Here is a 16,908-nt window from a genome sequence, read left to right on the forward strand (position 1 = left end):
CCGGCATCTCTGGGAGGTTATTTGTGTCCTCCTTTGTGAAGACAGAACCAAAATATGTATTTAGTTGGTCTGCCATTTCTTTGTTCCCCATTATAAATTCCCCCGATTCTGACTGCAAGGGACCTGCGCTTGACTTCACCAATCGTTTTCTCTTCACATATCTATAAAAGCTTTTACAGTCAGTTTTTATGTTCTCTGCAAGCTTACTCTCATATTCTATTTTCCCTTTCTTAATTAATCCCTTTGCCCTCCTTTGTTGAATCCTAAACTGCTCCCAATCCTCAGGGTTATTGCTTTTTCTGGCCAATTTATATGCCCTCTCCTTGGACCTTATGCTATCCCTAATTTCCCTTGTTAGCCACGGTTGGGTCACCTTTTTTGTTTTATTTTTATCACAAACTGGGATGAACAAATTCTGTAGTTCATCCATTCGGTCTTTGAATGTTAGCCATTGCCTATCCACCGTCAACCCTTTGAGTGCCATTCCCCAATCAATCCTACCCAACTCACTCCTCAGACCATCATAGTTTCCTATATTTAAATTGAGGACACTAGTCTCCGAGTCAACTACTTCATTCTCCATCTTAATGAAGAATTCGATCATATTATGATCGCTCCGACCCAAGGGGCCTCTTACAACAAGATTGCCTTGAGGAAATAACTCTCCATAAACCTTGTGCAACCGAAAGCGAAATTCAAAGATTACAGAACACATCACATATCTGTTAATAATATTTCTGAACAATCTACCCCAGCTCCCGTTCCCAGGTCACTGCTCTCTGTGAGGTGGTGGGTGGCTCTTAAAAGAACCTTTGTGTTGTGTTTGGTGGAAAGAGTCGAGTTGTTCAGCCGCCGAATCCATAGAGAGTGCGGCCCTGCCGTTTCAGAGCGTACACCACATCCATGGCCGTGACCGTCTTGCGCTTGGCGTGCTCAGTGTAGGTGACCGCATCCCTGATCACATTCTCCAGGAAAACCTTCAGCACCCCGCGGGTCTCCTCGTAGATTAGACCCGAGATCCGCTTGACACCGCCACGGCGAGCCAGGCGGCGGATGGCTGGTTTGGTTATACCCTGGATGTTGTCACGGAGCACTTTACGGTGGCGCTTGGCTCCGCCTTTGCCCAATCCTTTGCCACCTTTACCTCGTCCAGTCATGATGATTGTTCAGTCAAAGTTTCTGCTGAATGAAAAACAAACTGCTTCTGGCTGCTCTTATATACAGCCGACTCCGACCTGATTGAGAAAGCGCAGAGTAAGAGAGGAGGGGGGTGGGGGGGTAGGAGACAGAGTGAGAGATTAAACCGAGAGAGCGGGCGGGGAGTAGACAATATCAAGAGTGACAGACAGAGCAGAGAGCGGCCTCTACTTCCAGCTTCCTGCAATCGCCATATTCAAACCGTTTATCGACAGTAGAACCGAAACACAGCGCTCCGCACAAACCCTTACAGACTTGGGCTTCATATTCAAGGGTTCCCTGAAACCAGAATCTTTTAAATAAGGTCCTGTTACCATTAACAATCAGTAATATTCCCGCCTATATACAGTTCCTTCTGTCACAAGTCGACCCGTCTCCTTCCATGTCAATCTCAGACCTTATTCCTTCTCCCCACACAGACGGGTTCAGCAGTTTACAAACACCTTATTCCAGGTGATTTGGAGAATCTCATGTGTTTGGGTTCGAGTTGTGACGCGGGGTATCTCTGCCAGTATCTCCGTCTCACAGACTCTCACCCTGAACCTGTGAACTGAAAATGACCATGAACTGAGCCTGCAGCCGAACACCCCCCCAGTTACAGTGAGGCGGGCCCGGGACATCCCATTCTCTGTGTTTTATTGCAGACACTGGGGGAGGGGTGGGTGCAGCGAATGTCAGCGAGTCACCAGGGAGCCGGGGTTCATTTGAAAAGATTTCAATCGGGAATCTGAGCGCGGCCCCGGGACATGGATCATTTGATTCCGCGATCAGCTCTTTTTGGAAAGACGTGGGTGGCTCTGAAAAGAGCCTTTAGTTTCACATTTTTACAAGTTGTCCTTTTTACTTTCTTTTGCTCGCTGCCTTCTGAGACTTTGCTGATTTGGGCTTGGCCTTCGGTTTTTCCACCTTCTTGGCTGCCTTCAACTTTCCGCCTGTGGCCTTCTTGGGGCTCTTGGGCTTCTTCACCGCAGCCTTTTTTCCCAGACGCCGCTATCGCTGTCTTTTTTGACTTTGATGCCTTCTTCATGATCGTTTTCTTGGCTGCTGGTTTCTTGGCTGGAGATTTCTTGGCTGCTGGTTTCTTGGCTGGAGATTTCTTGGCTGCTGGATTCTTCACCTTTTTCCCACTTTCCGCTGAGATTCCTTCTTAGCGAGCCTGAAGGAACCCGTGCTCTTTGTCTGCTCCAGGGAGCCGTTTTCCACTTTCCTCTTGACCTGATCTGGGAACTTAACTTCAACACATCGACGCCGTTGGCAGCCAGAGCCTTCTTTATCGCGGCCAGCGATATCCCCTTGCGATCGCTGCCACTCCCCACAATCTTGAGGATCTGCTCGCCCAACGTGGGACCGACTGGCTTGGAGCGGGGAGCCGCCTTCTTCTTCTTGCTGGGAGACTGGGTTTGAGCGGCGGCGGCAGGAGGACCCGTTTCGGCGGTTGCAATCTCAGTCATGTCCGCGACACTGTAGAAAATCTCTCTGACAGTCAGAGCTGGGTGAGAAATGAAACGAGAGGCGGCGGCACAGAGCAACTTAGAGGCAGCGAGCGGACGGGGCGGAGACATCCTGCTGTCAGCTCCCGGCCCCTCCAGCCTCTCTGTGTTTCTCTCTCCTCATTAACTCTCCGATTCCAATTAAACTCGGGCACTCCAGATTCCCAGACTGGCCTCTTTCTGTCTCGAAGACCGGGGTGTTTGCTGTCGAGAAAGTTTCATCAGAATTCAAGGCAGCAATTTCAATTTAAAGCCGTTTCATTGCTGCACTGATCACGCTCTCTCACCCGATCGCCGACATGTTCTCTGTTTTTTGACTGAAATTTGAAATCAACTAAAACTTCACGTTTAATTCGCACTTCAGGGCTGAGCAGGGGAGCAGGGCGATCCTATGACAGGGAAATCTTTGAATTTTACAGCAGAGGGTCTCTGAAATCCGGCGATGAGAGCGGACACACAAACACAGTGACATTAGTCTAACCCGCCTGCCCCTTAAACACACTCTCGCTGACACAGTGTTCACTCTGCTCATTCACAGCACAATCTGTTCCCAGATTTACAGTTCACAGGACAGGTTTTCCTCTCCGCTCGGCCTGTGCTGCCGATTCTGGGGGTTAGTTGGAGTTTCCCAGCTCAGTCAGTGTTAAACACTCTGAGGCCGGCGCTCCTCACAGTGTCTGTTCCCCAGATTCAGGGGCAGGAGCCAATCACAGCTCTGGCTGTATTCACCCGAATCTGGATTGAAGGTATTAAATTGTTCGCAGGCAGGAATATGTTTGATTTATGATCTCACCAGCCATCTAGCCTCTGTCTCTCTCTCTCTCCGAAATTGAGGAACAGAACTGAGGAACTGGTGTCCGATGAATTCCATTCTCAGCACCCAGAGACAGCAACCAGAGAGAGAGAGAGCGAGAGAGAGAGACTGTATCAGTCTGAATGTTCCTACTCTGAGCCACGCACTCTCTGTTACCTACATTTAGGGTCAGGAACGTGTCACACTTTAGCTGTGTGGATCCTAGCCTGCTTTTAGATTACAGTATTATTCACAGAAATAGTGAGACGTTCTGTTCACCGCACATGCCTTGAACTCGGTTTCAATAGACCGAAGACTGAGAGGTTCAGCATCGTTCCAGGTATAACAGGCAGGGCTGGGGGATAGTGGGACTGGGGATTGATCCTGTACACAAGGCACAGAGACAGACACAGGGCGTGACAGTCACACAGGCCCGGGATCTTGTCTCGTATCTGTCGGCGACTCACCCAGCGGAGACAGGCAGAGACTGATTAAACTCCCCACTCACCAGCAGTTCAGTGTCAGAGATTGACAGAGCCTGTTCCTCTCCATTGTTCCATACAGTATTGGGGAGACAAATCGCTTAAGGGACAGGATTCGAGTCGCTCTCACACTCACCGGCAGCAACTGACGTGTGTCCAGAGTCGCGTTCTCCTCTCCTAATATCTCCTTATCAGTCTCGATGTCAATGTTTCTTTGATAAGGCTCATGAGAAGCTCATTGGGATTATTTATTCCGTTTAATGCGCTATATATATTCAAGTTGTTGTTGTTGCTATATTTAATTTCAGTGTCAGGAAGACAGGTCTGAGCATGCGTGATAAACACTTGCCTGCTCCTCCCCCTCTCCCCGCACAGTGTTTAAAGCGACAGGAAGGGCCCATGCGAGCTCCCCTCCCCCAGCTCTGCCAGCGGGGGCCGTTTCCTCTGTGCTCGGCTGATGATCGCTGAACACATCAGGGAGCGGAGATATCACGGGCCCGAGTAAGGGAGCAAACAGCAGCCTCCTCACAGCAGCACATCGCATTGGCACTGTGTCCACAGATGGGCTTTGAGTCGGGGTATGTTCAGCGGCAGTCGGGGACATTTTGTACGAGACAGCGTGGAGCAGCAACTCGCTCCGGAACGTGGAGTGAGTTAGGGGAAGGGCGAGGCCATTCTCGGGCTGTGTGTGTACAGTGTAAGGTAACATAGAAAGTAAATCACCTCGCACTTTCAAATCATTGCTGCTTTCTTCCCCCAAAGCAGGAGTGGATATTCCTGATTCAGATCCAGTCACACGGTGTCTGTTGTTATTGAACAGTGAACATTGGATCGGAGCCTGAGAGTGAGGATGTGAGGAGTTTCACAAAGTGCAACTATTGCAGGCACCAGGTGAGAAGTGTGAAAGAACACATTTCAAAAATCGGTGATTTTGTTTCGGTGCGTTGAGTTCTCCAAAACCGTGTTGCTGGTGATTGGGAGATACATAGTCGCTGCATCAGGTACATCAGGATCCGTGCTCTGAGACATTCTGTTGATTACACAGGCCCTCAACTCGGTTTCAATGGAATGATAGAGCCATAATCAGAGTCATAACGGCACAGAAGGAAGCCATTCGGCCCATCGAGTCTGTCCAATCTCTCTGCAGAGCAATCCAGTCAGTCCCATTCCCCCGCTCTAACCTGTAGCCCTGCAAGTTTATTTCCCTCAAGTGCCTATCCAGTCTCCCCTTGAAAACATTGAGTGTGTCCGCTTCCACCACTTCCGTCGACAGCGAGTTCCAGGTCCTCAACACTCGCCCCCCCCCGCCCCATCTCTTGCCCAAAACCTCAAATGTGTGTCCCCTAGTCCTGGTACCATCAACCAGTGGGAACAGCCTTTCCCCGTCTAGCCGATCCAAACCCGTTATAATCTTGTACACCTCTATCAAATCACCCCTCAACCTCCTTTGCTCTAATGAAAAAAATCCAGCATCTCCCACCTTTGCTTGTAGCTAAGATCCCCAATCCGCAGAACTTTTTGATAAATCTCCTCTGCACCCTCTCAAGGGCCTTCACATCTTTCCTAAAGTGTGGTGACCAGAACTGGACGCAATTCTCCAGTTGTGGCCTAACCAGCGCTTTATAATGATTCAGCATAACTTCTCTACATTTGTACTCAATACCTCTATTTATGAAACCCAAGATCCCATATCCTTTGCTAACCACTATCTCAATATGTCCTGCCACCTTCAGGGACCTATGCCCATTAACTCCCAGGTCCCTCTGTCCCTGCACATTCTTTACAATTGTGCCAATATGTGTATATTGCCTCTCCCTGTTTCCTCTGCCAAAATGCATCACCTCACACTTCACTGTTTAAATTCCATCTGCCACTTGTCTGTCATTTCTGCCAATCTTTCTATGCCCTCTTGCAGTCGATTGGTATCATCCTCACTCTATGGCACACCCCCAAATGAGGTGTCAATTGCAAATTTGGAAATTCTACTTTGTATTCCATTTTCCCGGTCATTTATAAATATAAAGAATGCAGTGGCCCCAGCACTGACAGTTGGTGAACACTACTGTCTACCATCCTTCTCTCTGAATAACAGCCATTTACCACAACTCGCTGTTTTCTGTCCATAGACTGTCAACAATTGCTTGTACAGACCAGGTACCTGTGGTTATATTCCAGGAAGCCTTGCGGAATTTGATAGTTAGTCCAATGGGACTGGGAGATATAAACCTGGACTGTGGCAATAGGTTTGTCCCATTCATGGTCCAATGCTGGGGTTGGTTTGTGTCTGGATGCTGATAACTTACTATAGAACCGTCCTACACCTGCTGTGGAGAATCTGGGACCCGATGTACTGCAGTAAGATCAGACCACGACACAATTTGTATCGCAGTTTCCTCTCCCCAGATACTTTACTTTGTTATCATAAACAAACACATTAATTATTAATTTATTTTTGTATTCTACCCACAGCTGTCCATATTGTATAACTAATTCTGTTCTCACATTATAACTCTCGGAGCAAAATACTTCACTGAGCCAGAATAAATGTGATCTTTCCTCCACACGGAACAGGAGGAGAAGTGCAGGCAGCTCATTCTCACACACAGTAAGTACATTATCACTCACAGAATGACAGATTGAGATTGAATCACAATCACTTACTGTAACTGAGATTGACTGACAGATACAGATGAAGACCCACACTCAAATACCAGAGATAGACAGTTACTGAGTAAAATCCACACTCCCATACTAGACACAGACAGATAGACAGAAACTGAAGCTCATATAGCAGATACAGACAGGTAGAGAGTGAAATCCACAGTCATTCTCCAGAAACTGACAGGTACAGATAACATCCAATGAGAAGCTGATGGCTACAGGACAAAATTCCACTCACATACCAGAAACTGACAGGTACAGGACAAAATCCCCCTCACATAACAGAAACTGACAGGTACACTGGAAAATTCACTCACATACCAGAAACTGACAGGTACTGGACAAAAACCCATGCACATACCAGAAACTGACTGGTGCAGGAAAAAACCCCACTCACATATCAGAAATGGACAGGTATAGTACAAAATCCCACTCAGATACAAGATAATGGCAGCTACATTACTAAATCTCACCCACATATCAGAAACTGTCAGATAGAGAACAAAAACCCAATCATATATCAGAAACTGATATTTACAGGACAAATCCTCCCTCACATTTCAAAATCTGGCAGGTACAGGACAAAACCACACTCGCATTTCAGAAGTTGTCAGGAACAGGTCAAAACCACACTCACAGATGAGAAACTGACAGGAAGAGGTCAAAACCCCACTCACATATCAGAAACTGCTATATACAGGACAAAACATCACTCACATACCGGAAACTGACAGGTACAGGACAATATCCCACTCACAGATCAGAAACTGACAGCTGCAGGAAAAAAGAAACAATAACATAAAGAAACTGCCATATACAGGACAAAACCCCACTCACGTACCAGAAGCTGACAGGTACAGGATAAAACCCACTCACATACCAAAAACTGACAGGTACAGGACAAAAACCCACTCACATACCAGAAACTGACAGGTACAGGGCCAATTCAGACACACATATCGGATACTGACAGGTACAGGACAAAAACCCACTTACATACCAGAAACTGACAGGTACAGGGCCAATTCAGACACACATATCAGATACTGAAAGGAACAGGACAAAATCCCACACACATTGCAGAAACTGAGAGGCACAGGACAACAAACACACTCACATGTCAGAAACTGAGAGATACAGCACAAAACCCACTCACAAACCTGAAACTGACTGGCACAGTACAAAACCCCACTCTCAAACCTGAAAGACAGGTACTGGACATAACCCGACTCACATATCAGATACTGACATTTACAGGACAAAGACCGACTCACATGTCAGAAACTGAGAGGTACAGGAGATAACCCCACTCACATAACCGAAACTGACAGGTACAGGATATAAACACACTCACATACCAGAAACTGACAGGTACATGAGAAAATCCAATTACTATAACAGAAACTGACAATAACAGGAAAAAACCTAATTCACATAACTGAAATTGACAGGCAAATGCATATCCAAACTCATGTAACAGAAACTGACACGTACAGGACAAAACCCCACTCACAGATCAGAAAATGACAGCTATAGTACAAAACCCCACTCACATGACAGAAGCTGACAGGTACAGGGTAAAATTCCTCTCACATACCTGAAGCTAAGAGGTACAGGACAAAACCCCACTCACAGATGAGAAAATGACAGCTATAGCACAAAACCCCACTCACATGACAGAAGCTGACAGGTACAGGATAACATTCCTCTCACATACCTGAAGCTGAGAGGCAAAGGAAAAAACACCACTCACATACCAGAAACTGACAGGTACAGGGAAAAAACACACTTACTTACCAGAAACTAACAGAAAGGAAGCATTAACAGGACATTTGGATAAGCATAATTTAATCGGACAGAGTCAGCATGGTTTTATGAAGGGGAAGTCATGTTTGCCAAATTTGCTCGAATTCTTTGAGGATGTAACAAACAGGGTGGATAAAGGGGAACCAGTGGATGTGGTGTATTTGGACTTGCAAAAGGCATTTGACAAGGTGCCACACAAAAGATTACTGCACAAGATATATAATCACGGGATTGTGGGTAATATACTGGCATGGGTGGAAGATTGGCTATCTAACAGAAAACAGAGAGTGGGGATAAATGGTTCATTCTCGGGTTGGCAATCAGTAACTAGTGGTGTTCCGCAGGGGTCAGTGCTGGGACCCCAACTCTTTACAATCTATATGAACGATTTAGAGGAGGGGACCAAGTGCAACGTATCCAAGTTTGCTGACGATACAAAGATTGGAGGGAAAACAGTGAGTGAGGAGGACATAAAAAACCTGCAAAGGGACATAGACAGGCTAAGTGAGTGGGCAGAAATTTGGCAGATGGAATATAATGTTGGAAAGTGTGAGGTTATGCACTTTGGCAGAAAAAATCAAAGAGCAAGTTATTATCTAAATGGAAAGAAACTGCAAAGAGCGACAGTACAAAGGGATCTTGGGGTCCTGGTGCATGAAACACAGAAGGTTAGTATGCAAGTACAGCAGGTGATCAGGAAGGCCAATGGAATTTTGGCTTTTATTGCAAGGGGGATGGAGTATAAAAACAGGGAAGCCTTGCTTCAGTTATACAGGGTACTGGTGAGGCCACACCTGGACTGCATACAGTTTTGGTTTCCATATTTAAGAAAAGTTATACTTGATCTCGAGGCAGTTCAGAGAAGGTTCACTCGGTTGATTCCGGAGATGAGGGGGTTGACTTATGAGGAAAGGTTGAGTAGGTTGGGCCTCTACTCATTGGAATTCAGAAGAATGAGAAGCGATCTTATCGAAACATATAAGATTGTGAGGGGGCTTGATCGGGTGGATGCGGGGAAGATGTTTCCACTGATGGGTGAGACTAGAACTAGGGGGCATAATCTTAGAATAATGGGCTGCCGTTGCAAAACTGAGATGAGGAGAAACTTCTTCACTCAGAAGGTAGTAAATCTGTGGAATTTGCTACCTCAGAGAGCTGTGGAAGCTGCGACATTAAATAAATTTAAAACGGAGATTGACAGTTTCCTAGCTGATAAGGGAATTAGGGGTTACGGGGAGCGGGAGTCTTGGTTCGGATCAGCCATGATCCTATTGAATGGCGGAGCAGGCCCAAAGGGCCATATGGCCTCCTCCTGCTCCTACTTCTTATGTTCTAATGAACAGGACAAAATCCAACTCATATTCCAGAAACTGGCAGGTACAGGAAAAAACCCCACTCACATACCAGAAACCGACAGGTACATGAGAAAACCCAATTCATACACAAGAAACTGAGAGTAACAGGAAAAAAACTGACAGGCAAATGCATATCCACACTCACGTACCAGAAACTGACAGGTACAGGACAAAACTCCACTCACATACCAGAAACTGACAGGTACAGGACAAAACCTGACTCACATATCAGATACTGACATTTACTGGACAAAGACCCACTCACATATCAGAAACTGAGAGGTACAGGACAAAAGCCCTCTCAAATACCAGAAACTGACAGGTACAGGATATTACCCCATTCACATACCAGAGACTGATAGGTACATAAGAACATAAGAAACAGGAGCAGGAGTAGGCCAATCGGCCCCTCGAGCCTGCTCCGCCATTCAATAAGATCATGGCTGATCTGATCCTAACCGCCAATCTACTATCACAGAACCATCTCCTGAATCTAACAGAATTAGACACACGAAATAGGATCAGGATCAGGCTACACAGCCCCTGGGCCCACTCCGCTACCCACGGGGCCATGTCCGATCCGAAGCTAGACTCATGTCCAAATTCCTGCCCGCTCCCCGTAACCCTTAATTCCCTTTACTTCTAGGAAACTGTCTATTTCTGTTTTAAATGTATGTAACGATGTAGCTTCTACAGCTTTTTGGGGCAGCATATTCCATGGACCTACCACCCTCTGAGTGAAGTAGTTCCTCCTCATCTCAGTTTTGAAAGAGCAGCCCGTTATTCTAAGACTATGCCCCCTAGTTCTAGTTTCACCCATCATCAGGAACATCCTCCCCGCATCCACCCGATCCAACCCCTTCACAATCTTATATGTTTCAATAAGATCGCCTCTCATTCTTCTGAACTCCAATGAGTAGAGTCCCAATCTACTCAACCTCCCCTGATATGTCCATCCCCTCATCCACGGGATTAACCGAGTGAACCTTCTTTGTACTGACTCGAGAGCAAGTATGTCTTTTCTTAAGTATGGACACGAAAACTGTATGCAGTATTCCAGGTGCGCTCTCTCCAATAACTTGTACAACTGAAGCAATACCTCCCTATTTTTATATTCTATCCCCCTAGCAATGAAAGCCAACATTCCATTGGCCTTCTTAATCACTTGCTGCACCTGCATACTAACCTTTTGAGTTTCGTGCACCAGGACCCCCAGATCCCTTTGTACTTCAGTACTTTCCATTAAGATAATAACTTGCTCTACGATTTTTCCTGCCAAAGTGCATAACCTCACACTTTCCAGTACTGTATTCCATCTGCCAAATCTCTGCCCAATTACTTAGGCTCTCTAGGTCCCCTTGCAGGTTTTTATGTCCTCCTCACTCACTACTTTCCCTCCCATCTTAGTATCACCTGCAGACTTTGATATGTTACACTCGGTCCCCTCCTCCAAATCGTTAATATAGATTGTAAGCTGTTGGGGACCCAGCACTGACCCCTGCAGAACACCACTAGTTACTGATTGCCAGTCTGAGAATGAACCATTTATCCCAACTCTCTGCCTTCTGTTAGATAGCCAATCCTCTATCCATGCCAGAATATTAGCCCCAATCCCGTGATTTTTTATCTTAAGCAATAATCTTTTGTGTGGCACCTTGTCAAATGCCTTTTGGAAGTCTAAATACACTACGTCCACTGGTTCCCCTTTATCCACCCTACATGTTACTTCCTCAAAGAACTCCAGCAAATTTGTCAAACATGACTTCCCCTTCATAAAACCATGCTGACTTTGTCCTATTAAATTATGATATAAGAAATCCCAACTCATATACCAGAAACTGACAGGTACAGGACAAAACCGCACTCACAGATCAGAAAATGACAGCTATAGTATAAAAATCCCACTCACATAACAGAACCTGACAGGTACAGGATAAAATTCCTCTCACATACCAGAAGCTGACAGCTAAGGGACAAAACACCACTCACATACCAGAAACTGACCTAATTCACGTAATTGAAACTGACAGAAAAATGCATATCCACACTCACGTAACAGAAACTGACAGGTCCAGTACAAAAGCCCACTAACATACCAGAAACAGACAGGTACAGGACAAAACCCAAATTACAGATCAGAAACTGACAAGTAAAGGACAAAATCCCACTCACGTATCAGAATCTGACAGCTATAGGAAAAATGAACAATAACACAAAGAAACTGACAGGTACTGGACAAAACCCCACTCACATACCAGAAACTGACAGGTACAGGACAAAACCCCACTCACATACCAGAAACTGACAGGTACAGGACAAAACCCCACTCACATACCAGAAACTGAGAGGTACAGTACAAAAGCCCTCTCAAATACCAGAAACTGACAGGTACAGTATATAACCCCATTCACATACCAGAGACTGATAGGTACATGAGAAATCCCAGCTCATATGCCAGAAACTGACAGGTACAGGACAAAGCCTCACTCACATCACAGAAACTGACAGGTACAGGAAAAAAACATACTTACATACCAGAAACTAACAGCAACAGGACAAAATCCAACTCACATTCTATAAAGTGACAGGTACAGAACAAAACACCACTTACAGACACCACTTACAGACACGGTAGTGACACCAATTATTGACAAGAAAGTGACAGGTACAGGGCAAAATCACACTCACATCCCAGAAGCTGACAGGTACAGGAGAAAACCTCACTCACATAACAGAAACTGACAGGTCCAGGAAAAAAACCCAATCATATATCAGAAACTGAGAGCTGCAGGAAAAAAAAAGCACCACCAACAGACCAGAGAATGACAGGTAGAGGACAAAGCCCCATTCACATACCTGCGGGGTGCTGAAGGTTTTCCTGGAGAATGTGATCAGGGATGCGGTCACCTACACTGAGCATGCCAAGCGCAAGACGGTCACTGCCATGGATGTGGTGTACATCCTGAAATGGCAGGGCTGCAGTCTCTATGGACTTGGCATCTGAACAACTCGACCCTTTCCACCAAACACAGCACAAAGGCTCTTTTAAGAGCCACCCACCACGTCACAGAGAGAGCAGTGACCTGGGAGCGAGGGTAGACAGTTGATGTACATTGTGATCGGTGCAGATCTATATTTTACTCCAAGTTCTATATCTTGGTGTGTGGATGTTTTAAATCAACATAGGCACGATGGGCTGAATGATCTTTATTCACAGATTCGTAGACATTTACGTTACAGAAGGATTCAGCACAAATAATATCTATGATGCCGAATCCCACTTTCCAGATCTTGGTCCTTAGCTTTTCAGTTTATGACACTTCAAGGGCGTAACATATAGTTTTTAAATATGATGAGGGTTTCTGCCTCTACCTCACTTTCAGGCCAAATGTTCCAGACCCCCAACAACCTATGGGTGATAAAAGTTCTGCTCAACTCTCCTCTACTTCTTCTACCAATTATTTTAAATCTTTACCCCCTGGCGATTGATCTCTCTGCTAAGGGAAATAGGTCTTTCCTGTCCACTCTATGTAGGCCCTTCATATACACATCAATCAAGTCTCCTCTCGGCCTGCTAATGTGCGGAATCGTTCTGTGATTCTATAAAAGGACGATATCCCGAATGAATAATTCGATTATATTAATGCTGCGACTTCCTCTGAAAAGAGCCGTTGCTTTGTTTTGTGCTTTTACAGTACGTTGTGAAATTTATTTGCTATTGTCCCTTCCGACACCCCGTGCTTGGCCAGCTCCCGGGCAGCACCAGGCTCACGGCGGTCTGGATGTGTGGACACAATCCGCACTCTCCAAACTATTGGAGTTTGGTGCCATCTCCTGGCCGCCAGCCAGTGGTGCAACAGGAAAACCATTCCTCAGAAACTATTTTAAACTGGAGAGAAATAACCTGAACATCTTGTTTCCGTTCAGTCTAAGATGATTGCAAAGTGTTTTACACGTCCTGACTGAAGCTCCAAAGACCTATGGCGAATGATCTGTAAATACAGCGTCTAACATTTCAAAATTAGGGCGATGAATTTATCGTGGTGTGGCTCGCTGCCCTCCCTCGCGAGTTCATTGTAGTTCGATTCAAGGCATCACAACCAGGCTCCTGTTAACACAGTTTAGGTCACCCTATCGCATTTTATAGTAGATGCATTGCTGGTCATCTTCCAAAATTCTATAGGCTCTGGAACAGTTCCCATGGATTGGAGGATAGCTAATGTATCCCCACTATTTAAAAAAGGTGGTAGAGAGAAAATGGGAGTAGTGGGGAAATGCTAAAATCCATTATAAAAGATGTAAAAGCAGAGCCCATAGAAAACAGTGACAGGATCGGACAAAGTCAACATGGATTTACAAAAGGTAAATCGTGCTTGACTAACCTACTGGAAGTTTTTGAGGCTGTAACTGCTAGAATAGATAAATGAGAACCAGTGAATGTGGTGTATTTGGACTTTCAGAAGGCTTTCGATAAGGTCCCACATAAGAGATTAGCGTGCATAGTTAAAGCACATGGGATTGGGGGGTAAGGTACTGTCTTGGATAGAGAACTGGTTGGCAGACAGGAAGCAAAGAGTTGGAATCAACGGGTCTTTTTCCGAGTGGCAGGCAGTGACTAGTGGGGTACTGCAGGGATCGGTGCTATGACCCCAGCTATTCACAATATATATAAATGATCTAGACGAGGGAACTAGATGTAATATCTCCAAGTTTGCAGATGACACAAAGCTGGGTGGGTGTGTGTGCTGTGAGGAGGATGCAGAGAAACTCCAGTATGAATTGGACAGGTTGGGTGATTGGGCAGATGCATGGCAAATGCAGTATAATGTGGATAAATGCGAGGTTATCCCTTTTGTTATCAAAAACAGGAAGGCAGATTATTAACTGAATGGCAATAGATTGGGAGATGGGGAAGTGCAACGAGACCGGGGTGTCCTTGTGCACCAGTCGCTGAAGGTAAGCATGCAGGTGCAGCAGGTGGTTAAGCAGGCAAATGGTATGTTGGCTTTCATAGCGAGAGCATTCGAGTACATGAGCAAGGATGTCTTGCTGCAATTGTACAGGGCCTTGGTGAGACCACACTTTGAGTGTTGTGTGCAGTTTTGGTCGCCTTATCTGAGGAAGGCTGTTCTTACCATGGAGAGAGTGCAGCGGAGATTCACCATTGATACCTGGGATGGCAGGAATGACGTATAAAGAGAGATTGGGTCGATTAGGTTTATACTCGCTAGAGTTTAGAAGAATGAGAGGGGATCTCATTGGAACTTAAAGAATTCTAACAGGACTAGACAGACTAGATGCAGGAAGGATGTTCCCGATGGCGGGGGAGTCCAGGACCAGGGATCACAATCTAAGGATAAGGGGTAAGCCATTTAGGACTGAGATGAGGAGGAATTTCTTCACCCAGAGAGTGGTGAACCTGTGGAATTCTCTACCACAGAAGGCAGTTGAGGCCAATTCATTAAATATAATCAAGAAGGAGTTAGATATATTTCTTAAGGTTAAAGGGATCAAGGGATATGGGGAGAAAGCAGGGACAGGGTACTGAATTTGGATGATCAGCCATGATCTCATTAAATGGCGGAACAGGCTCGAGGGGCCGAATGGCCTAATCCTGCTCCTACCTTCTATGTTTCTATGTTTCCCTTTGTTCTCAGACCCGTTCATTTACAGCGCCTGCCGACGAATTAAGAGCTTGTTCTACGGGTAAGCCTCAGATTCCAGTCACATCGTTCTCTCTCAAGGCATTTTCAGGTTTTAAAAATAAATGTTGGGGGTTTATTAACCCGAGACTTCTTGCAGTGTAACAGCCCAGAATGGGAGTTCTAACAGAGACCGGAACGGGGGCAGACTGAACACTGTCCCTCTTCTCTTTTCACAGGGCTCCCGCTTTTGTATTCACTCCTGGCTGTGCAAAGGATCCATCGACAATTATTGAAACCTCACTTTTACAAAGGTTGAGCTGGAATGTGTCCGCTTACAGAATCAATGGGGGTTGATTCCCGCCCGTTACATTCTCAAATTGAACAGGCTGATTGTCACAGCCCGGACTGTGCAAGGGAAATATGGAATAAGACAAACGGGAATAAAACGTGCTTGGAAATCTTTGGCTAATGGTGAATTTATTAACATAATAATCCTCAATTTAAAAATTATTGGCGGGGCTTTTGAAATTTTAAAAATCGTTGGCGGTCTGACTGTTGAGGCAGTTATTTCCGCCCTCTTTTCATTGGTGGGAAAAGCAGACTGTGATTGGACACCGGAAAACACCAATGAAATTCACCACAGTGCGACCAATCACAAGTACGCTGTCTGCATTCCTCCAGAAGGTATAAGAAGGGCAGATGTGGGAGGAGACTTTTATTCTTTCTCTGACCGTATTGATTGTGGAAATGTCTGGAAGAGGAAAAACCGGCGGTAAAGCTCGGGCTAAGGCCAAGTCTCGCTCATCCCGGGCCGGACTGCAGTTCCCTGTGGGCCGTGTTCACAGGCACCTGCGAAAGGGCAACTATGCTCAGCGTGTGGGTGCCGGAGCCCCGGTCTACTTGGCTGCTGTGCTCGAGTATCTGACCGCTGAAATTCTGGAGCTGGCTGGCAACGCGGCCCGGGACAACAAGAAGACCCGCATCATCCCCAGACACCTGCAGTTGGCCGTCCGCAACGACGAGGAGCTCAACAAGCTGCTGGGAGGGGTGACCATCGCTCAGGGCGGGGTGCTGCCTAATATCCAGGCGGTGCTGCTGCCCAAGAAAACCAGCACTGCCAGCTCCAAGAGCAAGTAAAGCGCACAAGATTAAATCTAATAACCCAAAGGCTCTTTTCAGAGCCACCCACATTATCTTTGAAAGGGCTGGTTACTGTTCTGTTATATGGGTCACGATTATACCAGGTCTGATTTAACAAGTTAAATCTTAAAATTACTTTGAAATTCATTTGCCACAGTTTTGCCCATTAAGTTATCTATCCACCACTCACCTGACAATCAAACGCTGCCACATAGTAACAGTGACAGATACAATTGCTATCCTGTATGAACGAATACTCGATCACTCACGTGCAGCACCAGTGAGTGAGTGGTAGTGCTTTTCCTATACTCACCTATCAATCCCACACTGACAGTACCA

The 16,908-nt window shown here is 45.9% G+C and overlaps 2 protein-coding genes and 1 long non-coding RNA gene across 3 annotated transcripts; 2 read left to right on the plus strand and 1 right to left on the minus strand.

The window, feature by feature from the left end:
• Window positions 1-822: 822 nt before the first annotated feature.
• On the minus strand, window positions 823-1,157 carry LOC147098394 (histone H4). The gene has a single exon (XM_085970035.1). It carries the CDS (start codon window positions 1,155-1,157, stop codon window positions 846-848), a length of 312 nt encoding a protein of 103 aa, XP_085826161.1. The 3' UTR covers window positions 823-845.
• Window positions 1,158-4,356: 3,199 nt separating this feature from the next.
• On the plus strand, window positions 4,357-16,036 carry LOC147098395 (uncharacterized). The gene is made up of 4 exons (XR_015074163.1): window positions 4,357-4,540; window positions 4,728-4,853; window positions 6,432-6,567; window positions 15,666-16,036. It is a non-coding gene; the product is annotated as an uncharacterized LOC147098395 (long non-coding RNA).
• A 77-nt stretch (window positions 16,037-16,113) lies between these two features.
• LOC147098396 (histone H2A-like) lies at window positions 16,114-16,591 on the plus strand. Its single transcript, XM_085970036.1, has one exon. The coding sequence runs from the start codon at window positions 16,129-16,131 to the stop codon at window positions 16,564-16,566; it is 438 nt and encodes a 145-aa protein (XP_085826162.1). The 5' UTR covers window positions 16,114-16,128; the 3' UTR covers window positions 16,567-16,591.
• The last annotated feature ends 317 nt before the right edge of the window (window positions 16,592-16,908 follow it).

The sequence above is a fragment of the Somniosus microcephalus genome, chromosome 29 (assembly GCF_052327205.1).
Source record: "Somniosus microcephalus isolate GS21.2 chromosome 29, FLI_Smic_1.0, whole genome shotgun sequence".
In the NCBI taxonomy this organism is placed as follows: domain Eukaryota; kingdom Metazoa; phylum Chordata; class Chondrichthyes; order Squaliformes; family Somniosidae; genus Somniosus; species Somniosus microcephalus.

Coding starts and splice junctions, on each gene's coding strand:
- LOC147098394 (XM_085970035.1), bottom strand. CDS start 1,157: ATGACTGGACGAGGTAAAGGTGGCAAAGGATTGGGCAAAGGCGGAGCC.
- LOC147098396 (XM_085970036.1), top strand. CDS start 16,129: ATGTGGGAGGAGACTTTTATTCTTTCTCTGACCGTATTGATTGTGGAA.